The sequence below is a fragment of the Rhinolophus hipposideros genome (genome assembly GCF_964194185.1).
Source record: "Rhinolophus hipposideros genome assembly, chromosome: 19".
NCBI lineage: Eukaryota > Metazoa > Chordata > Mammalia > Chiroptera > Rhinolophidae > Rhinolophus > Rhinolophus hipposideros.
The window spans coordinates 54,128,846-54,151,597 of record NC_138065.1 but is presented as its reverse complement, the minus strand read 5'-3'; the positions used below and the strand labels follow the sequence as shown (position 1 = coordinate 54,151,597).

Genomic DNA, 22,752 nt, shown 5'->3' with positions numbered 1-22,752 from the left:
GTGATCGCAGAACTCAGAGTGGCGTGAGCAAGTTCAGCTTTCCCCCAGGCAGGGCTAAGTGTTTCTTCCTGGTGCCCCCAAGTTATCCCGTTTGCACACCCAGAACTCACACACCCAGAACTCACACACCCAGTAACTCACACCTGTTACTGGTCGTTGGCTGCTGTGTCTGTGTTCACCACTGTAGACTCCTGTGCGTCTTTAAGAACAGAAGCTCCGTCTTGTTCCTTTGTTTACACCCCCAGCCTCTTGCACAGCGTGCGTAGCACACGTACATGGTGGACAGTCAGAAAGTGTAGCCCTGAGTTGCTAAGAAAGAAGGGTTTTGTCGGGCTGACCGGGGAGCAGGGCATCCAGGCAGAGGGAGGACCCTGGACAGGTGTTTACAGAGGTGGGAGAGGGTGGCTGGAAGTCACAGTTCTTGTCATACGTTTTCCAGACCTTTGGGGGACTCGAAATGACCTGCCCGTGTTTGTTAACCTACTCTCTTCAGGCCCACAGGCACATACCGTGGTCCAGGTGTATCGGTGGGAGGTTATTTTGTGCCTTGTGGTAGCAAGAAGGAGAAGCATGCTTCTGATTGTAAGAGACACAGGGACTTGTATTTTCTTGGTGTTTGTTCGCTTATTTGAAAGTACTGAGTAGAACCTGATGTCAGCTAATCACGGAAGGAGTTGGATTAGACGGCCTTGCTCATGTTAGGAGCTGTGGTCACTAACATGTGCGGTCAGCATCCTCCCCTCCCCGTGACTCTGCGTCCTCGCTTCTCCTCACTGGACATCGAATGACGCTGAAACACTCAGGCTAAGAGTCTAAAGGTTCACGTCAGCAGTAACTTTCTCACAGTCTTGCATACATGTGTCCATTACAAGGCCTGTCAATTTCCTGTCTTAGTATTTGTGGTGTCACAATTGTGCTAACACAATCTTGAATTCTGGCAGTGAAATAAAGCTGTTTTGTGTTTTTCAAATATTAAAAAACAAGGGAAACACAAACCTGTAGTTATTCAGATGCTTAAAATTAGTTTATGTAGATCATTTTGTAGGGTTCAAGCATTTATAGTTTTTGGAGCGGAATTGGACAGTCAACTTGTCTGTAACTTCGCTTAAGAGAAATTTCATTTTCATACTTAAAAACTGCAGGGAGAGGAGGCCAAATGACAAAAAAAAAACCCTTAAACAAATAAGTGAACAACTTCAAAAGATTCTTTATAAAATTTCTTAATATATTACCTTTTCAAAATACCTCCTGGGCCAGTGGGTGGGTAATAAAATTGAGACTCCGAGCCTGTTTGGATCGTGATGTTTGCCTCCGCACTGATGCACTGCCTGGCTTGACGTGCTTTGTAGACTGTGTGACGGAAGGAAGGTGTTGGAAAGGTCGTGTTTTTAAGTCCACTAACTGAGGTCGAGTGAGCCCTTCACCTAAGAGTCAAGTTTCTGAAGTAGCTATGCTGACCACAGTTGTCGTCACACTGTGGTAATCTCTAGCAGCGTGGCCGTTGGGAACAATAGTGACACGTATGAGCCAGAGCAGTCAGCGTCCAAACTGATATCTGGCCGGTGTAGCCAAGAAGTAAGTACAGCTGGAGCATAGTGAACTGACAGTGAAACTCAGGGCATCTGCGTGTTGCAGCCATGAGCTGTGAGCCGAAAGGCCAGTCGTCATGGTGCCGAAATTGGGGGAAGGGCAAGGACATCGGAGGGCTCTTTGGAAACATCCAAGTAGGAATAATCCGAAGCTGGTTTAACTGACAAGTCATCCATCAACAGTACAGGTGGCCACTTTTGGTCGGCCCTCCCCCAGATCCGAGGCACAGGACTGCCCCCGGAGAACCATCCTTTGAGAGCCACCTGGCTACAAGGCCCTCTGCTCACCTCAGCCTCCTGCTCCCTGTCTCTCTCTGCGTAGAATCTGCTGTGCTGCCCTCAGTACGTCCCCTTTGTGTTCAATTTCAAGATTATAACTGGAGTAAATTGTGTGCGTGGTGTCAAAAACAGTGCACACACACAATCCATGGTACAGACCTCTACGCCCAGGACTAATGAGTTAAAAGTGTTAAAGAACTATTGTGGTCTTTCATGTGCGTGTGTGTGTGCGCGCATGTGTATGTGTGTGTGTGTGTGTGTGTGTGTGTGTGTGTGTTTGCTTGCCCCAAACTACATATGTCCATCAAGAGGACATACACTGATGAATGAAGGTATTAGTGAAGCAAAAGAAGTAAAGAGGACATTTTTACATGTAAATAAAAATAGAAGTATTTTTATAATAATTTTTTGTTAGCTTTTTTGATGCCTGCCTTCTGGGATTATGAAAGGCTAATTAATGTGACTGTTGCTAAAAAGAGCAATTACCCCCTGCATCTGAGGTACTTTCTTATTGGAAATACCAGCCTGCAGTATCAGGAGACCTTCTTTCAGTTATTATCTGAGTTTAAAATTTGTTTAGGGTCAGCCCGGTGGCTCAGGTGGTTGGAGCTCCATGCTCCTAACTCCGAAGCCTCCCGGTTCAATTCCCACATGGGCCAGTGGGCTCTCAACCACAAGGTTGCCAGTTCAATTTTTTGACTCCTGCAAGGGGTGGTGGGCTGCGCCCCCTGCAACTAGTAACGGCAACTGGACCTGGAGCTGAGTTGCGCCCTCCACAACTAAGCTTGAAAGGACAACAACTTGACTTGGAAAAAGTCCTGGAAGTACACACTGTTCCCCAATAAAGTCCTGTTCCCCTTCCCCAATAAAAAAATATCGAAAAAGAAAAAATTGTTTATATGCGCACTGTACTTATTTCTACTTTATACCCATACGTAACAATGTTTTTAAAAGATACAGAATGCCAGTGTTGTCCAACAGTTTGTAAGGTGTTTGTGTACTTGTAAATGTGTTCTTTGAATCGTCCCGTGCATAGATGCCAGGCCGTGAGCCGGCCACACCAGCGTGCTGTGCTGTCCTGCTCTGCCCCTGGACCTACCCAGAAACTCGGGGTTGCTTCAGAGCTACACAGAGCAGGTGGGACACAGTTTTGTTTCACTTACTGTTTTGCGTTTTTACATTTTCAGCATTTTGGAACAGGATTCCAGGAGAATGAACCCTGGTGTGAACCCTGCACTTCAGAGGCGGCGTCTTCTGGGATTTTCTGCCAAAGAGGCTCAAGACACGCCGGACGGTTCCCAGGAAAACAGCTACAGGTAGAGGGCTGTGTGCTCAGCTGGCGTGCAGAGGCTGACCCAGCGTTCTGTCGGGCAGCTTACATCCCAATTGTTTAGTCGCAGTTGCTAAATATTAAACAGACAGGTTCCTGAGGCTGTCAGTAGTTTCCTGTTACGATCACTTTTGAAAAGAAATTTCCTTTCGGAGACCTTTCCCAGTGTTAGAATTCCTGTAGAGGTGTGATCTTAAAATCTCAGTTTATATGCACTAACAGACATCTTGAAACACACACAATATATACACATTTGAGTAAGTATCAGCCCGTTAATTTGACGCTCTTGCTTTTTTCATTACAAATGCTGAATAAGAGACACCAAACAAGTTTGCCACATTTGAAAGCACCAAATGCACATTCGTTTTGAACTGAGTTTTAGGTGATTTATTTATATTCTGCCATGACACTTGTACTCGTTTCTTAATGTAGTCTATTTTATATTACGTATCATTTTTTAGGAGAGTTGTGAGAACTGGTTCAAATAAAAAGGAAGGAGATTCCAGTCCCATGATTTATAATACTGCATTTGCCTGTCATTTCATAACTAACTGCATGTAGTTTTCAGTCTTAGAAGTGGATGGTGTATAATGAGATGACTATGTAATTTGTTCAGCACATTGGCACATTTCTGAGAGTGGAAGGTGGCCTCGTGGTGATGCCGACAGGCTCCAGTCCTCACTGCCTTGGGCAGACGGGCAGGGAGGTCACATGTGTGTAGGAATTCTCCCTGGCACTGTCCTGCTTCAGCACTTTATCTCCTGAGGTCTTACTCCTGAGTGGTTTACTGGCAGCCTGGCACCCAGGCTGCGGCAGGGTCGGTGTGGACCTGAGTGTCCCCAGGTCATGTGTTGGCGTAGTCTTCCTTTTCTTCCCCAGCGCCACCCAGTCGCTCTCTTTCCTGGTATTTCTGTCAGATTCTTTCTCTTTTCCAAAGAATATGTTTGGCCAGTAGAACAAAGCCAGCCAGCACAGATGTGCAGAAACCATTACTAGAGTTTATCACATGGAAATAAAATTATAAATCAGAAATGTATTTTCAAAAGCAGCATGGACTTTTCTGAGGGACTGCAGCGCTTGTGTGTTTGTACATATGAGATCTGACTTTTAAAACAACATGGATGGGACATGTCTGCTGGTGGGTTTGCAGTGTGGCCAGCAGCATGTTCCTAGAGGCATCCAGGATTCCCCAAGGACCAGGCAGATTTCTTCCTTCTGAGCGTGGAGGTTTAGCTGATCTGCTCCTGTGTGTGGCCATTGTCTGTGTTGTTACTGGGAGGCGTCACCTCTGCTTTGTCCCACACAACCTGACCCCGACAGGCCGCAGGCAGGACATGGAGACGTGTCTGCGTGAGGTGCAGGGAGGAAGTCTGTATTTTTAGCAGGTGCTGCTTTTCCCTCGTGTGTGTCACGCGTAGAAGTCTCTTACCTCAAGTTAGTTTCCCCACTGTGCCAAATGATTTTGTCAAGGGGGCCAGTGAGTTCGGTGTTGCGAAAAATCAGTGGAAACTTCTGTCTCCATCCTATGTGATCGTTCCTCAGCAGTTGGCTCCTCGAAACATTCTGCATTTCGCTACATGTTCTGTTTTCTTCCTTTTTCGGCTGCTGCTTTACAATCTTTGTGGGCATGGCCTCTGTCCCAAGATTTGGAACTGTGAACCCTTGTTTTCTTCCCTCGAGGTGACTCATCCGTAATGGAGCTCACAGCCCACGTCTATGTGCCCTCGACTCTCAACTTTATTTCCCGTCCAGACTTGCAAGTCTCTAGACTCACACAGCCGCTGGTTCCCGTGACATCTGTACTTGATGTTTCCACCCGACACTCACACAGGGAGCACTCGCTCCCGCACCCCAGTCTGGCCCTGAGCAGTCTGGCAGCCATCTTCCTCTTCTCTGTTGCTTATGCCGGACGCCCGGTGGTCCTTCGACACTTTCCCAGAGACCTGAGCTGGCCCCCGTGTCCCTGCTGCCCCAGCTCTGGCCTGGGTCACCGTGCTGCTCCTGTCGGGCCTCCCGCTTCCCCTCGGTCTCCATGGATTCGTCGGTGTGATGGACATCACGGTGTGAACGAGCACAGAAATAAGGCCCTTCTCATTATGTGCAGGAGTTCCATATCATCACGTGCTTCCCTCACTTGCTCACAACTCCTTGGCTGGTCAGTGGTCTCTCTAAGTTCCCTGAACCTACCTTTTCCACCCTCCCTCTCTCTAGAACATTCCTCCCCAGTTGCTCTTGTCATCCTTCAGGCCTTGGCTGAAAAGCCATCTCCTTCTCAGACCTGTGTAGAGTAGCTGCTGCTGTCGGTTTCCTAGTTGAACTGTTTGTTTATTTCTTCCATAGCTCTTGCCACAGTTTGGGTTTATTCTGTGTGTGTCCTCTCACATCTTTGGTCCATCTTGCACTCTAAGATCCTGAGGGCACAGCCATCATTTCTCGGGTTCTCTGCTGGGCTCCCAGCACCTAGCACAGTGCCTGGCACACAGTCGGTGTTCAGTAAATATGTGTTGAATAAATTAATGAAAAGTGTGAATCAAGCCATGTCCAATTTTACATGTTAACGTTTTTTTCCTTTTGGGCTTTAGTTTATCTAATTTTCAAAATCCAGAGCATTATATATAAAGAAATTCGAGACATCTAAGATTTCTTAGTGGGAAAGGTTAAAGTAGCAGATGGAAGAGAATAAACAGCAGCGGTACCCCAGCTCCACTGCTGATTTCCAGCAAGGTCCTGCCTCCTGCATTGAGCCTGGGAGTGAGCTCACATCACATGGGTCGCGTGGTAGTTAGGAAAGTGTTTTGTCAGCTAATGAGTAACTGGTTCGAGTCACCTCGTGTTTTATGTCTTAGTGATTCAGATTCCTCCATAGTCCACATTTTATATTCAGCTTTTCGCACTTTCATTTTTCTCCTGCCAAGTATTTTGTCCCCTGCCCCACATTTTAAGGCGACTGTTTGGTTTTGTTATCACAGAACTGTGAACGACCGCACTGCTTTAGTCTGTTACGTGACACCATTTTTCCTAGCTCAGAGCGCCTTCCCCAGGTCCCTCCTGTGTCACCTTTTCGGTCCCAGCAGCACTGTGTGCGCCTTGAGCTCGTTGAATACACGCGCCATGTGTGACTGTGGCAGCTTCTTGTGCATAAAAACTGCTCCATCCCGGGGGCTGGACCCGTGGGTGGTGTGAGGGGAGCTGGAAACCAGAGTGTGACGTCGTGCCGTGTGGGCTGTTCCTGGCTTCTCTTGCACTAGGCTCAGTCTGTGTTTTACTTCCGTAAGGAGCTGATGCCAGTGCTGGCTGGCTTAGGAACTGGGGACGCAGGAGACACGTGTGCATGTGTGTTTCAGATCCGACCACGCGGTGTCACGTGACAAGGCCCTGATGGTGCTGAGCGAGGACCCGCTGCTCTTCATGCCCTCACCTCCGTGCCGGCCCCTCATCAACACCACCGAGTCCCTCAGGTGCGTGGGGCGCCTGGCGTGTCTGGGGGGGGGATCCCTGCACAGATGTCGGGACGGGAACATGTGTGTTCAGCCAGTCCAAGCAGCTGAGGACTCATTAGGTAACGAGGTGCAGGGGTTGATGTCCGGTCCCCACTAGCCCGGTAGAGACGGGGATGGCTCTGCTTCGTGCACTGGTTTTGGGGGCGCGTACCTACATACGCCTTGTTTGAAAACTCCAGAATGACATTAACATAAAAACTCAGGTGCGTTTTAGACTTGGTGGTGGTGACATTCATAGTGCAAGTTGCCTTTTTCTTTAAATTATGGAAGATAGTAATTTGAAGACATGTGATTCTGGAGACACTTTTCCAGTAGAGCACCTTTTCGTATCTAGTTTTCCCTTGAATTTTTTCTTGTGATTTTGGATCCTGTCCTCGAACCTGAAAAACTGCTTAGTTACAACTGATCCACAACTAAACAAAATAAAGGGAACAAAATAAAGAGAAGTTATATGTGGCTAGTCTTTTTTAAATTTCTGGTATTGGAAACTTTGGATTACAGTGCATTGGAATTTCCTCTTTCTCGAGCATGGGAGATGATTTTCACATGATTTTCACAGATGATCCCCTCACAAGGGGATGATTTTCAAAGGCTGTGATGCACAGTTGTTGGTGGGTCATGTGCCCCAGCATCTCCGCTGCTGGTGTGTATGTAGCCGAGAGACAGCAGACACGTTGTGTGGAAAGCCTTCGCACCTAGGTTTACCCTGGCCAGGTGTGTGGCTCCGGTTTTCTGCGAATTCTGAGCTCGTGATTGAGGAGGCTGCCGTAGGAAAGGTCGTGCCTTCCTGACATGAGCTTAACATTCAGTATCTTAGTTTTTTCAGACCAAAAAGCAGCACTGATCCTCAGGCCCCTGGCACTCTTTGGGGCCTGTACGATGTGGGTAATTCCTCTTACCAGGTGGGACTTATTTCTGTGTAGTTTGTCTCATTAATGAAGGTGTTTTACAGGTTAAACCATGAGCTTCGAGGGTGGGTCCAGAGGCACGAAGTGGAAAGGACCAAGTCGAGGAGGATGACTCGTGATGACCAGAAGACACGCATCCTGCAGGTCTGTCTCTGCTTGTGTCCCAGCGGCACTTGGTGTCTGTGCCGGAAGCTTCCTCCAGCCGGGCTGCTCTCGCCCCTGGAGGACGTGGGATATGGGAGCCTGAACTGCAGGCCCCCCTCCCGGCGCCCCCAGCCTCCTGCTGCTTCCACAGAGCTGTCAGGCCAGCCCCCCCCTTTTTTTTAACACTAGGGCTCCCTGCTCTCCTCAGACTGGCTTTCACGCCAGGGCTTCCCGGGCATGGGCATCCATGTGTCTAGGTGGAGTATTTGGCACAAATGTTAAAACACACGATGCTGGTGATTTGTGTTCTCAGAGCTTTTCAGAAAATACGTGTGGAAACTCAGGACCCGTGTCCACGGAGGGCGTTCCTGAGTTCAGACATGTAGCTCTGCAGATTAATGACAGCTCTCATTCAGCGCCTGCTTAATTGGACTTCCATTGCTGTTTGCCACCAAGCCCCGTTTCTTGTCATTCCATCATTCGGCAAATATGTGTTACTATGAAGCACTTAGCGTGGCAGCTGGCACGCTGCAAGCCCCCAGCAGCCGTCACTGTGGTGGTGACAGTAAGCCAGGTCACGCTCCAGACTCTGGGGACGTGATGGCGAGGATGAGAAAATCCTCGCCTTACGGGCTTACGTTCTGGTGGAGGGACAAATACTAAATAGTCAATATTATCTCAGTTTGCCCAAGAGAATGCTGAGTTCTCTGTGGAAGCAGCAGGGAATGGGGAGCTGTGTGGCTCCCAGACATTGCGGTGCGGGGGCTTCCCTGCAGAGACTGCACTCGGGGAACGCACAGTCGTTGCCGCAGCTGCCCCCGATTCTCAGTAGCTTAATTAATGGAATGCCAGCGTGCCTCCACCCCCACCCCCATCTGGTCCAGCTGTCCAGGATGGCTTTCCTCCACACACTGGCTGAGGAGCCAGGTGGGGAGGACACCGGCTCTGACACATTTTGACTACCTGCCACGCGCCTTTCTGGGCCCCTCCTCCGCTCTGTGTCACGTATCACGGCAGCTGTACTGGCAGGTAGGACTGACTGCTGGAGGCTGCAGGCAGTCATTGCCAATGTCACAGGTGCCACGGAGCACAGCCCTGCGGAGATGCGTGTCTGCCAGAGCCTCCACGGCACACAGAGAAGGGGGTCTGTCTCTCTCTGCTCCCCAAATCTGGTGCAAGGCAGCACGTCCTACGGGCAGGACCTGGTGGTGGAAAGGGGGGGTGTCCAGTGTAGGTCCCGACCCTTGCTGTTAGGGGAGGGGCTCAACTGCTGTGATGGCCTCCTGGAGACGCTTACAGCCTCAGCCTCAGTCACTTTCTTCGCCTTAGCTTCTGATGCTCTCTCATGTAATTTTGTCCTGGTCGTTAGCTAAAGAAACGGAGAGCTCACTGTGTAAGTGGTGTTTGCTCTTCCTTAATCTTGAAGGAATTTTAATGCAATGAAAATAATTTGTTTTAATTTCACAGCTTTGGAACATTTGGCAGAGATTTGGAGTTTCAAGTCTTTTGCCTTTCTCTGCTGCTCCGGGGGCATATCTTTGTATAGTAAGCATAGGTGACGGTCACAAACGTGGGACTCCCAGCTGATACAGGGAGAGGAAGGGCAGGGGTGTGTGTCCCAGGAAGGGGAAGAAGTTCTGCCCAGTCGCAGGGAAGAGGATGACCACTGAGCCTGCGTGGCTGTCGATACAGAGCTTGTGCATGGCCCTCCTGTCCCGCAGAAGGAGCCGGATGTAGCCCCGGCCAGTCCCCAGCTGCTGCTCTGCTTAGCTGGCCGCCTTCCCTCACCCCCTCTTCTCCCTTTCGTGTGGTCTGGGGACCCAACAGTACAGTGACGTGTCCCGTGGAGTGGAGGGAATTTTGGTCATTTCTCAGCACCATGAACCTGATTGGGCCATTTCACACCTCAACCCTCTTCCTAGACTGAGTGATTAGAAAAGATAAAGGGTCAGATTAGTGAAAGTGTTCTTCAAAGTGAAAGCAAAATAAATACATGGCCAGACAGACAGAAACTGCCGTACTTTGTCTGCAGAAGAAATAAAAAATGCTAAAGAGTTTGTTTAGATGCAGGGAAATGGTTATCAGATAGGAGCCCACATAGCACAAAGGAACAGCACAAGAATTGTTAAAAATAAATGCCCCTGCTTTTAGTATCTTTATTTTGTGTTTGTGTGTATGTACATGTCTTTAAAAGATTTTTTTGTTTGTTTTTTAAAGCCAAAACTCAGAACAGTTTGTTGTGGGATTTCCAGGTTATGGAGAAGTAAAATGTAAGATGGCAAGAACAGAAGGTACAGTGGTGGTGAATGGAATATACTCTCAGGAAGTTTTCTTACTGTTCAAATAATATTTCAGGGTAGGCTGTGGTAACTTCTAGATCAAAGTGTGGATCTCCAGAGCAGCCAGTAAAAACCAGCACGAAGTACAGCTCAAAGCCAGTACACTAAATGAGGGTGGAATACGAAAAAAATGTATTTCAACAAAAACAAGGCAGCAAAAGGACCGACAAAAGACAAAAAGGATAAGTAGAAAACATAAACTGAGGTAGTAGACTTAAGCCCAACTGCATTAGTAATAGAATTTAATGGGCTAATAAGCACAGCAGTTTGAAGGGAGAGATTGTTAAACTAGATTTTTAAGAAGACAAGACCCAACTATATGTTGTTCATAAAAAATAACATTTTAAATATTAATATTTATATTTAAATATTAAATATAAAGACACAGATGGAAAATAAACAGGTGCTAACGAGTGTATGCCATGCAAACATTAGGCATTAGAAGCTGGTGTATCTATTAATCGGACAAGGTAGACTTCCAGACAGAGAATGTTATGAGACTAAGGAGATTTCATAGTAAAAGGACAATAAATCAGAAGACATAATGTCAAATATATAGGCTCCTGATAACAAAGCTTCGAAGTATATAAAGTGAAAATGTGACAGAACTAACGGGAATAATAGGCAAATCTACAGCTGGGCTGGGGATTTTCAGTCTCTCTCATTCCATGTAACTGCCTCCCTGACAGTTTTGCTGATTATGACCTTTTGCTAAATCCCCATAGTTACAAGTCCTAAAGCTCATTGCCAGTTTTTCAGAGGTTCGTTTGTTCATTGGCATGAATCTTAGGTAGGGAAGTGGCACATCCAATTTCTGTTTCCTAGTGTCTCTATAACTCAGTGTTTTTAAAGCCTACTCCTTTCTGAGTCTGGGGGAAGAGGGCTTGTTCCTTTGATGAAATCTCTTAAATGATGGCTTAGTCCATAGGCAGATGCAGGCGTGAAGAGTTTTGTGTTGAACTCAGCAAACAGTAGACTCCGGCTTCGCATGGACCTTTCATGCTTCAGGAACTTTTCATTTGGAAGTCGTTATTTTAGGCCAGCCCAAGTTGTTACATCTTTAGTAATACATGTACGACTTGGCCGTAAAACTTGTGGAGCTTGCACTGAGCTTTGGGGCTATTGTTTTTAAAACTTTATGGGAAGTGTCTTAAATGTCTTTATCTCCATAAGACACATCTGTCAGCCCAGGATGTGGGCAAGGGAGCTCTGATTTCTGTGTTGGTGTTCGGTCATGTAAACTTACTATGTCAGAATACCCATGAGAGAAACATGGAATGCTTTCCTGAGAGTTTAGTCCACATCGTGTAGACCGAGTCCCTGTGGGACAGTCTTCATGCCATTCCCTGTGTGTCACGACATCCTTTTTATCCTTACAGGGTGCTCTGGAACAGGGCTCCGATTCCCAGCTCCTGGCCGTCCAGTACACAGAAACCCCCAGGATCAGGTGAGACGGTGTGCATGCTGTTGGGCAGGAAACTGGACGTGATTAGGCCGGCCGGCCCTTGTCCCTGTTCGTATCTGTCCTGACTGCTTTCTGAAGTTGGCTTGTAACCCCAGGTGTGGCCATGTGCAGACACATGTGGACTCTCCCAGGCGAGGTGTCAGAAGGTAGCGCTGCCTTCTGTTCGGGCTCCCCTCCCGTAAACAGTGTCCTTTTCCCAGTGTAGTTTAGGGCCATGTTTTTCACATTTTTGTGCTTTTGGTGGCCTCTGAGTGTAGTGCCCATGTGCCGCCTTAGTTGACAGCACCAGAAGGCTGGGACGGGCCTGATGGGGAAAGGACATGTGTCACGTGAGCTTCCTGCAGGCCTGCGTTCCAGCGGGACTTCACCCAGGGGCTCACAGGAGAACCCTGTTTTCCCTCGGGAGCATGGCTCAGGAATTGCTGACTCAGTGTTTGCACTGGCTTTACAAGCTGCAGCTGCCCTGAGTAGGGCGACTTGGCTGTGTGTTCAGAATATTATAGCCTAGTGAGCAAATGGAAGCGTTTCCAAGGAGGTTCTATGACTCACTTACAATTTCCTTTTTGGCCACTCTTTTTCTCCTCTTAAGTTAATAAAGATTTTTTTAAATAGTTTTTTAGTTTTCAATTAGTATTGACATGCAGTATTATATTAGTTTCAGGTGTATAGCATAGTGATTAGACATTTACATACCTTATGATGTGATCCTCCGCTTAGTTCCCCTCTGACCCCACACAGTTATCACCATGTCATTTGACTGTGTTCCCTGTGCTGTGCTTTACAGCCTACGATTATTCTGTAACGACCAATTTGTACTTCTTAATCCCTTCCCCCTTTTCCCCAACCCTCACCCCCCTCCCATCTGGCAACCATCAAAATGTTCTCTGTATCTATGAATTTGTTTTGTTTGTTTGCTTATTTTGTTTTTTAAATTCTATATAAGTGAAACATATGGTATTTGTCTTTCTCTGACTTACTTCACTTAGCAAGTTAATGAAGATTGATTGAAAACATAATGATTGAAAACACAAGAAGGACATATATGTTTTCTTTTTGGAGAAAAATGAAGCATTATTTCTTTAACTCTCCTTTAGCTCATGAGTGTTGGCTTATTGTGCTAAACAGTAAAAGACACTGGTTGTTAAGAACTATACTAATCCATGGGAGTGAGTCTTTGGGCTGAGGTGAGGTTTGTGGCTTTGTGAGGCGCTGCCCCGTCCTTTTAGTAACTTCCATCAGTGGCTGTGGAGGGCTCCTGTGGAACAGGGTGCATGCGTGCTGCGTCCAAAGGACCCAGCGTCTCTGCCGAGCCTGCCAGGTCCTGCCAGACCCTCATGGCTGTGCTCGTTCCACTGATGAGGAGACCGAGCTAGCTGTGAGGCTGGCTCCCAGGACACCCAGCTGAGGAGAGCAGGACTCCAGGGCCCTGGCTTTGTTCCCAGATCCGAGGCCCTTCCCACCGTCCACACCGGTGGCCTGACAGGCATGCACGTGTCTTCGCAGGCCTCACAGAGCCGTGAAAAATACCTTCCTCAGACTGAATTTTTGTTACCCCAAATTTTGAAATTATGCAAACCAGTGCGGAGATAATTTTCTGGTGCTTTCATTACTATTACATGCTTTGCAATACACTTGACTGGAGTACATTTTAGAGTCTTGGTTCAGAAATGAGAGTTGTAGCCTAGTGAATTGAATCTTACAGATCTCCTGACCTTGGGCTTTTCAAAATGTTCTTAAAAAATGACCAAAATGCTCCTAATACTTGGTGGAGATTCTTGTGATTTAGGCGAGCCTTGGGATGGGGTTTCTGAGTGGGCGTGGGGTTCTGCGGCCTGACCCACTGTGCCTCTTCTCCGTCAGTGGGCCCACGGGCAGCGAGCTGCAGGTGTACTACGCGTCGGCCGGCGGCTACCGGGACTTCTTCGACGCCATCCGCAGGAGGGGCGACACATTCTACGTGGTATCCTTCCGAAGGGTAAGTGCATTGGAAAGAGCAGAGGACATGCTCTCAGCCCCTGCTCAGTGCGCTGGACGCTGGGAGACGAGAGCAGTAGCGGCAAGCTGCGGGTAGCCTCCGTGCAGGGTACCTCGTGCCCTCCGCTCCTCAGTAGGAAGGTGAGCATGGATTGATGTCGGCTGGGAGTTCGGAGTCAGAAAATACCAACTCCTCATTGATGTTTTCTGTTGTACTGTTCATTATAACCAAAGGAGAAGTGAAAACCAACATTCCTGTTCAGGCTGGTGGTGGGGTTCCCGTTGGTATTGAGAAGTGGCTCTCCCAGCTGTGGGGTCAAGGTGCACCGTGGGGTCTGTGAATCCTGCTCCCCCACTGTGTGAGTCTTCCAGTGTCTGTCCTCCAGCATACGTTTGCTCCCGTGCTGAAGGTGTGCTGGCTGCCCGTGAGGTTATGCAAAGGACATGTTGAGGCACGCACTTTGGAATGTTACGGATGTTAGACTGAGAGGGAAAAAATGCACAGCTATTTACATCGATCTGTTCTTCCTCTGCAGTGAAAATACATTCTTCAGAGAGGGCCCTTCTGAAGAGCTGTGTTTGTGTGAACCTGGGGCAGAGTGAGTTCGAGTTCCGCGGTGGTTTGCAGCCTAGGTTTCTCTGTTTTTGAAGAATGTGGAGGGCCTGTGGTTACAACTAAGCACATACTAACAAGAGCAAACCGTTTGTTCTCTGATTATTGTCACCGCTCACAACCATTACAGTTCTCAGTGAATTCAATTCTTTCGCTAAGATCTAAATATCTAGGAGCTCAGAATTTTAGGACCAGAGAGCTTTGACACTAGAAGATTAGGGAAATTGGACCTTTCACACATTTTTGGTTATCAGTCAGATATGCTGGGAGAGTTGGGATGCCCTCGAAGTGGCATCTCATGATTTCTGCCTCTTCACACCCCCACTGCTCTCAGACCTACGGGTGTGTTTCTGGGCCACCCCAGCTCATAGTTCACTTTCAGCAGCAAGGGGGCAGCTGGGACCAGGTTTCCCGGAGCCTCCAGCTGCTCGTGACGGGAACAGAGTGTTTGCTGTAGTGTTGGCAGAGTTAGCCTTAAAGTGGGAAGAAAGTAAATGTTTAAAAGTGGAATCCAGCACCACGAAGAAGCGGCTCGACAGATGTGAGAAGGAACGTGTTGGAGTGTGTGCCGTGGAGTTCACCAGAAGAATGTGTTTAACAATCAAATAGCTGAATACTTCTCTTAGCTCCAGGGTAGCTTCTCTATTATTTGATCAAAACAGTATAGTGTGTGTTAGAAGTAGCAGCTGTCAAGCTGTGGGTTGGTTCATGGGTAGCTGGGGTTTTCTAGGGAAGAGAACCAGTATTTGTCACAGAGAAAGTAATCGCAGCTTTAAAGGGATTGTTTTTACAGAGGAAGATGGATGGTGCTCTTTTGTAAATATATGCGTCACATTTCTTGCCTTTATAAAAGCTAGTTCTCATTAGTTTGCTGTGAAAAGTGCTGCTGGAAAAAGATACCCCCACCCCCATACTTTGATATTTGGCAGGAACATTTTGGAGTGGGTTCTTGTTAGTCCTCACTGCTTTCTTTTTGGAGAAGGGATGGTGTCCAGTGTCCACACAGATTCAAGCAGCCTGAGCCAGAAACTTGAAACGTGGCCTCAGGGTAGGAAGGCTGTCATTGGTGCCAAAAGGTTGACTGGTGGTTTTACTGGTTCAAATGGTGTATTCCCATGAAGGGCCACCTACAGGAATGTCACAGAAGAGCAATGACGTTTCCTAAACGAATGCCTAGGCTTAGAGCTAATACACGCTTAGAAGAGTGGCCTCATTTCGTAACGTGTGCTCTCTATTTCCTGGGAGTTTCTGTGTAGCACCTGTAATTGTCTGGAGGCCCTTCAGACGAGAGGCGTGTCCCCGTCATTAGAGGAAGTCGTTTTCTAAAGTCTGCTTCCCCGGGGGATGCGCCGCCTCTGGTTTTGGGTTTACAGTTGGAACGTGCACCTGGGTCCTGGAGTTAGGCCAGTTTCTTATCTGCATTTTCAAGGCCTTTTTGCCAAATTCTTTCTCTAGCTGGAAAAAAATGGGAATGTATGAGTTTGGAAAGATAACTTGCTTTAAAAAAAAAGTATTATCTCAGAAGAGAGACTTTTAAAAAACTTTTAGAAGGCTTTTTAAAAATTAATTTGTAACTCACTTTGAAACGCACTCGCATTCAGGTCTAAAGCACATTATAAAAAATAAAACAGATTGTCTGAGTATCCACGTAACCCAGGTAACCTGTGATGACTTTAGTAACATTCTCTACATCCATTTCTGTTTCATTTCAGTTATATTCAAATGCTGACACCTTTAATGTATAGAACCACTATGGCTCACCAACCTCTTTCACATACGTAATCTTGTTAGTTCTTACACATGATAAAGTAGGTTTTCCTAGTCCTATTTACAGACCAAAAAAAAAGGCAAAGAGAGGTTCAGTGGGGTATCTGAGGACCCCAAATGGTAAGCAGTAGAACTAGGGCAATAATTGAGGTGTTCTGATTTTCTCTTCACTTTCTGATGCTGCATTTCAGATCATTGTAGAATATGTAAATAGAAAATTTACTTGTTCCTCCCAAGCCAACCATGTTTCACTGGCACATGTCCTGGCAGCTTTGCTGGAGTTCTGGCAGAACAACTCAGTTAGTCCTGTTTGTTAATTACCTGATTGTAGGTTAAGCGCTTAATTAGGTTACACTGTCATTGATGGTAAAGAATAACTTAGTGGTCTGAAAGATTATAATACATGTTCGGGTTTCAAACCAGGGAATAGAATAAATAGGCTTTAAGAGTTTCTAGTTTCCTTTTAAAGCAATTGGAAAGAATATCTTTGCTGTTTCTTAAAAAGGAAGTAGTTTAGCCAAAGTAGACGCTACTATGACAATCGGTAGGTACTCCAGAGCTCCTCACAGAGAAGTGTGGTTTTGTGCGTGTGTAAATGCATTTTATTGTGGATTCTGTGTATGGCATGCCAGCTCCCTGAGATCAGAAACATTTGATCTCAGACGCCTTGTTAAATGACTTACTGCTGTGGTTTCAGGGGCTGAGTCATTTGTTCCTTGGCTCTGTAACAGATTGCTAGCTAACATAAAAAAAATTCTATTATTTGGACTTTTCAGTTGCAAACTCTAAAATAACTTGTTTTGTGTTTGAAAAATGATTGCTCAGTAGTCTCTGTAGTTAGACCTGTATTTAGAGTATCCACGGACACAAAGAGCCTACTGCTCATGAATAATCGGAAGTCTTCAAAATTCTCCGGAAGGTGGGCCCATCCCTGAGTCAGGACAGTTTTCCATCTGTTCATCGTTTGTGTGCTCTCGTGGTCTTCATCTTAGAATGTCTTTTTCATGTGCATTTGTTTAACCTCCCTTTTAATTGGCATAGTTTCTCTGGGCATGGACAGAGTCTGCTCATCCTATTTTGTCTTTCTACAAGGTCTGTTGCACTTCACTGCAGACAGCAGAGCAAGTCCCACATAAGTGTTCGCAGCTCCAACTGTTGTTTATTTGTGTCTTTTAACCTTATTTTTTATGCCTACCATTCAAAAGATTGCTAGAGGTGGGGATTGCAGAAACAAAAAGAAGGACATTTTTCTCAATTGATGTTTAAAATCACTTTTATAATTTGAATAACCATGAAAACTTAAAAAATACATGGTCTCCTTTGATGTGGCTGGACCTTTAGCTGTGGAATAGACGTGTTCCTGAGAGGCTGCCGAGTCCCCCTGAACGAAGGTGGGGCTTAGTAGCTGCGAGCTTCAAGTTTTGGTAGTTTCCTTCTCATCAAATTTCAGATTTTTCATCACAAAGAAAGGAAACATTTCCTGAAAGCAAAACTGCATTCTAAGAAAGACTACTTCTCCACATCATGAAAATGTGAGGGAAACATTTCCTTAGCGGTTCATCATACAGCCCTCCCACCTGCCTTCTCGCCCCAATGCTTCCCTGGACTTGCACAGACCACGGCCTGGTCTGTCCAGAGGGTCCGCGTCTGAAAAACGATCTCCTTACAGTAGACGTGCACTTGGCTTCCAGCTCCAGGAATCTGTGCTGCTTCTAATTGTGCACGTGTGGGGGGTATCCTGTGTGTCGTGTGTGTGTGTGTGTGTGTGTGTGCGTGTGTGTGACCACTGTCCTCTTGTAAATCTTTAGCATTGTGTTGAATTGCTAAAGCGATTCAGTCTACCAGAGTTAGTGCATTTTAAGGGTTTTGAAAAACAAACATAAAAAAACAACAAAACGTCAAGTTACAAGGTAGGCTCATATATTAATGACTTTGAGTTTTTAAAGCTGGTATCTCAGAATTTATTTCATAATCACTTTAATAAAAGTGCTTACAATATGCCAGTCTTCAATTCTCAGAATGTCCTACGAGGTAGGTACGGATGGGGAACCTGAGGCCCAGAGGGGTGAATTTTTGGGTGAATTACCAACGCGATGCCATTGGAAGTGACAGAGCCAGATGGCCCAGAAAGCCTGGCTCCGAGGCCTGTGTTTCTCTGATCACTTCCCTGCATTGCTTTTCTAGAACTTTTAGACCCAAATGTCTCAGCTTTCCAAGTGGTCACCTTGGAGTTTAATTCCATTGATTTCTCTGTTCAGAACATACTTGGAGTTGCTTCAGGTTCGTTTTCCAAGGAGAATAAGAGCAAAGCCAAAGCCCCTTGGAAAACCAGCCACACGTTAAAGGGACAAGTGCCCACAGGGAGCCTGAGGGAGCGGGTAGAGACACGGAAGGAGACCTGCAGCCGTGTGCCGCCGATGAGGGCAAACCTGACTTGTTTATTTTATTTGAAAACCTGGAGGTCGAGGAAGAAGAGCTCAGAAAGGAGGTGGTCAGCAGTGTCAGATGTTACAGGACTCGCGAAGGGTCAGAGATGCCAAAACCCACCTGCTGAATAAACATGGAAGTCACTGGTAACTGGAGATGACAGTGACGGAAGACTAATCAGAACAGAGTCCAGACTCGAGACAGTTGGGAGGCAGCGTAAAGGAGTAAAGCGGGGCTTTGGTAAATTTGGCATTGGAGGGAAGAGGGGATAGCCTGGATATAGAACTATGAGAGGAGGATCATGGGGGTGGGGTGGGTGTGTGTGTGTGTGTGTGTTTTAAAGATAGGAGGCATATAAAGGTAAAGTATAAGGTAAATAGAGACTATTGTGGTTCATTTATAGCCGTATGAATGTAAGGATGTAGCATACATTTTATTTTTGACAGATGCTTTAAAGGAAAAGAAACAATTGAGTGTTTGTTCCTCATCTGTATTGTTTTCTGTTTAAAGCAAAGCAGGGAGAAAGTTGAAAACAATTTTTGTTTGTTTATTTGCAGTAGTACTACAAAAAATAAAAGAGAGTATGGAATTAAAACCAGATTTAAAAAAAATAGAATCATATTTAAAGTATTGCTTGAGACATCAAAAGTCTTATAAAATCTTAAAAAGGAGCTAGTTTTTAATAATGGTTAAGAGTTTTAAAAATAAAAACTTGACAACTATTTCCAATTTAATTTATAAAGAGATGGTCTTGGAGTTGTTCCTCACATAAAGTCAGAAAACTAGAAAGTAGTCTGTTAACTCGTTTTGTGTCTAAACAGGGTTTGGTGCAAGCTTTTTGATGATGTCACACACTTAATTATGGGGCCGTGATCATTGTCGTTAGGAAAAGTTGGTGATTTACGATGTGACTCAGGATTAAGGTCTGAAACCCTCGTGTCATTTTCCTCCCCTCCCCCACACGTGCTGATTTGTTCATTTGGGCTCCGATTTGTTTGGCTTTGACACTGTCAGCAAGCTGAGCACTGACACTTATTTGGTGTTTCCTGAAAACTAAGGCTAAGAGCTGTGTGCCATTTATTTCCGGGCATCAATGCTAATCTGTAAAGAGCCTGTGGTGGGTGGGCTTGGAGGAACCAACTGGCAGCCAGAGGGATGGACGACTGGCCGAGACTGGGCATACTGGACCTGTCTCGTAAATAGCTGTGTGGGCATCGCTTAGCGTTTTCCCCCTGCCGGGCCTGCAGCACCCCGAGGGCAAGAGCCACCTGAGTCTCTCCTGGTACCCAGCGCAGACCCAGGCATGCAGCAGGCATCCAGTGATTGCTGAGTGAAGGCCCGGGCGAGCTGGGTACCCAGTCCATCAGGCTGACACCGTATTCTAAGTTCATACCACCACCATAACGTGTAGAGAATTTGTAACAGACAAGCTTCTTGAGTATTCTTCTCAGGGATGTGTGTGGCGTGGTAAGTCGAGAAATCAGTCTTTGAAACGCAGTGAATTCAAATGCATTTTGAAAAGGCTCGATGGTGCCATTTGCATTAGCTCTGCACCTGGTCACACCTGTGTGCTGCAGAGTTGAAACACTGACCTTGGGTGTGCTCAGACAGAGAAGATTAGTTTCCAGTTAGGATGCTAAACAGACGGTGGTGTCATTTTAAGATCTAGAGTGAAGCAGCCACACACTAAGTCTCTGTTTACAGAGGCCTGTCTGTAATGTGTGTCTGTGCTGGCCTGGAAGGATGGGTGATGCTAGAATTGTATCCCTCGCACAGTGTTTGTTTTGAATATGGAAGGTGTTCAAGAAAAGCTTGTCAACTTCAATTGTTTTAATCTTTCCCGAAATCTATAGTTTGAATAATTTCAGTCATCTACGTCTGATTATCATACACTTAGAAATAAATCTTAAAAATGAAACTAAAATGTATTATACAGAATAAACAGGCCTCTGTTATTTAGTTTAAATTTTATAGCAAGTTTCTTCTGATTCCACTTATTGAATAGAAACGCAGTGACTTTTATTCTGTTAAGAGCAGTCTGCCTTGGAGGGGGTGTCAGGTGCTTACTTTGTAGTTCCTTAAGGAGACTGGTTGCAGTTTCTAAATGTGCTTCAAGACAGTGAGTTCATTTCCTGCAGATAATACCCAGAAGTGGGATTGCAGGGTCATATGGTGGTTCTACTTTCAATTTTTTGAGAACCCTTCATACTGTTTTCCATGGTGGAATAGTGTTTTTTAAACAGCTTTATTGCGGTACAATTGACATAAAAGGAACCACATATTTAAGTGCACTTTATTAGAAGATTTGACATGTATTTATATCTGTGACATCATCACATAGTCAAGATGATCGGCTTGCCCATTATTCCCGAAAGTTTTAAGGTTCCCCTTGCCCCTTTGTAATTTCCCCCCACTCACTTGTTCCTGTCGTCAGGCAACCACTGATATTTCTGTTACACTTAAAAATTAATATAAGTGTAAATTAGTTTACACTTAAAAAATAATTTATATTAAGGAATTCTACATTATGTACATTTTTTCCAGCACAATTATTGTGAGATTCCTCCACATTGTTGCTGGATCAGTAGTTCATTTCTCTACGGCAGGGTGACCCACCACAGGGTAGGGAGAGGAAGGGGCAGGGGTGGGGTGTGTGTGTGTGGGTCCCACTGTGGGTGGCGACACCACTTCTTCACCTTCCACGTTTGGCTCCTGTGGATATCTGTACAAGTGTTTGTGGGGCACGTGCTCTCACTCCTCTGTGTGAACACCTAGGAGGAGACCGCTTGCTTATACGGCAGGTGTATGTTTAGCTTGGTAAGAAACTGACAAACTGTTTTCCAAAGTGGCTGCACCATTTTGCACCCACCAGCAATGCGAGAGTCCAGTTCCCATGTGTCCTCACCAACATTGGATGTGGCCAGTCTTTTAATTCTAGCCATTCTAGATGGTGTGTAGTGCTATCTCATGGCTTTAATTTGTGTTTTCCTGATGACTAATACTTTTAACCATTTTTCCATGTGCTTATTTGTCATCTGTATATCTTCTTTGGTTAAATGTGTGCTCAAATCTTTTGCCCATTTTTAATTGGGTGGTTTGTTTTCTTATAATTGATTTCAGAGTTCTTTATATAGTGTGAATAGAAGTCTTTTATCAGATATGTGATTTGGATATATTTTTTCCCACTCTGTTGCTTGTCTGTTCAATTTCTTATCAGTGTTTTTCAAAGAACAGAAGTTTTAATTTTAATGAAGACCAGTTTATCTGCTTTTCCTTTTATGGATGGTGTTTTTGTTGTCCTAAAACTCTTTGCCTGACCAAAGGTCACAAAGATTTTCTCACGTTTTCTTCTGAAATTTTTATAGTTTTAGGTTTTAATGTGTGGGTCTATGATCTATTTTGAGATAATTTTTGTATACGGTGCAAGGAGGGATCAAAATTTGTTTTTTACCTATGGCTATCTAGTATGTATGATAGTCAGTGCTGTGTTTTCATCCAGTAATTTTAATGGAAGAGTTAAAACAAAGCCAAGTTTAAAAGGTATACGAGGCTGTGAGGTTTTTGTATGTTGTCCTTAACTTTCTTGTTAGGTTGTACATTTTGCTAAAATTTCTTAAAACAGGATCCTGTGATTGAACTTCTTCAACCTCAAATTTCCAGTCTTTATACTTAACCAATGAAATGTTATTTATATACACTTTGGAAACATAACATATACTGTAGATAATTACAGCAAAAGTGTAATGGGTAGCAGAAGATATTGCCAAACCAAGATTCTGGAGACCAGATGAAATAAACACATAGCATGTGTCTATATGGATCTCAGTGCTAGCAAATACACAGAGAAATAAGTAAAAGACTAAAAAAGTTCTTATGAGAACTTTCTGTTACTTTTGGTCTAATTTGCTAGTGTTTTTCTCTTTATTTAGTAAAAGAGAATTAGACTAGAACTAATCTTTTCAAAATGCATACGTTATGTGCATGTGTGCTTATACCTATAAACACATACACATGCTTTAGGTATTAGCTTAAAGAGTAGAAAACGAGCACAGACTAGAGATCATTTATCCTGTAGCATTGTGCAGTCTTATTCAGAAATTTAAAAAATAAAAAGTTTTTCCACTCAGCTGTGAGTCACTGCTTTTTGGTTTAGTGGAGAAAATAACTTTGGGGGGCTGACACAGCATTTTTTTGTAGGCTCATGTAGCGTGGGCTGTGGAGTCAGATGAATCTGGATCCCAACCAGCTTTGTTCTGCTGCTTCCGGACTCAGAAGACTTGAGGGAAATGCTTCCCACAGCCTCTGGGTCCTTGTCTCTCGTGGACACTGTCAGAGTAGCTCCCTCATCCTAGTGGAGAACTTTCAATGAGATAGTAAATCAAGGACCAGCGCAGTCTTAGCACATAGCAGGCGTTCA

The 22,752-nt window shown here is 45.4% G+C and overlaps 1 protein-coding gene across 2 annotated transcripts in view; it reads left to right on the top strand.

Moving 5' to 3' along the window:
- ATF6 (activating transcription factor 6) overlaps positions 1-22,752 on the top strand; it is a 94,500-nt gene that overhangs the window by 33,808 nt on the left and 37,940 nt on the right. For both annotated transcript variants that reach the window (XM_081025890.1, XM_081025891.1), the window contains 5 exons: positions 3,056-3,184; positions 6,543-6,656; positions 7,651-7,750; positions 11,469-11,536; positions 13,415-13,529. In XM_081025890.1, coding sequence (XP_080882016.1) covers positions 3,056-3,184; positions 6,543-6,656; positions 7,651-7,750; positions 11,469-11,536; positions 13,415-13,529 — 526 coding nt within the window. The remainder of the gene's footprint in view (positions 1-3,055; positions 3,185-6,542; positions 6,657-7,650; positions 7,751-11,468; positions 11,537-13,414; positions 13,530-22,752) is intronic.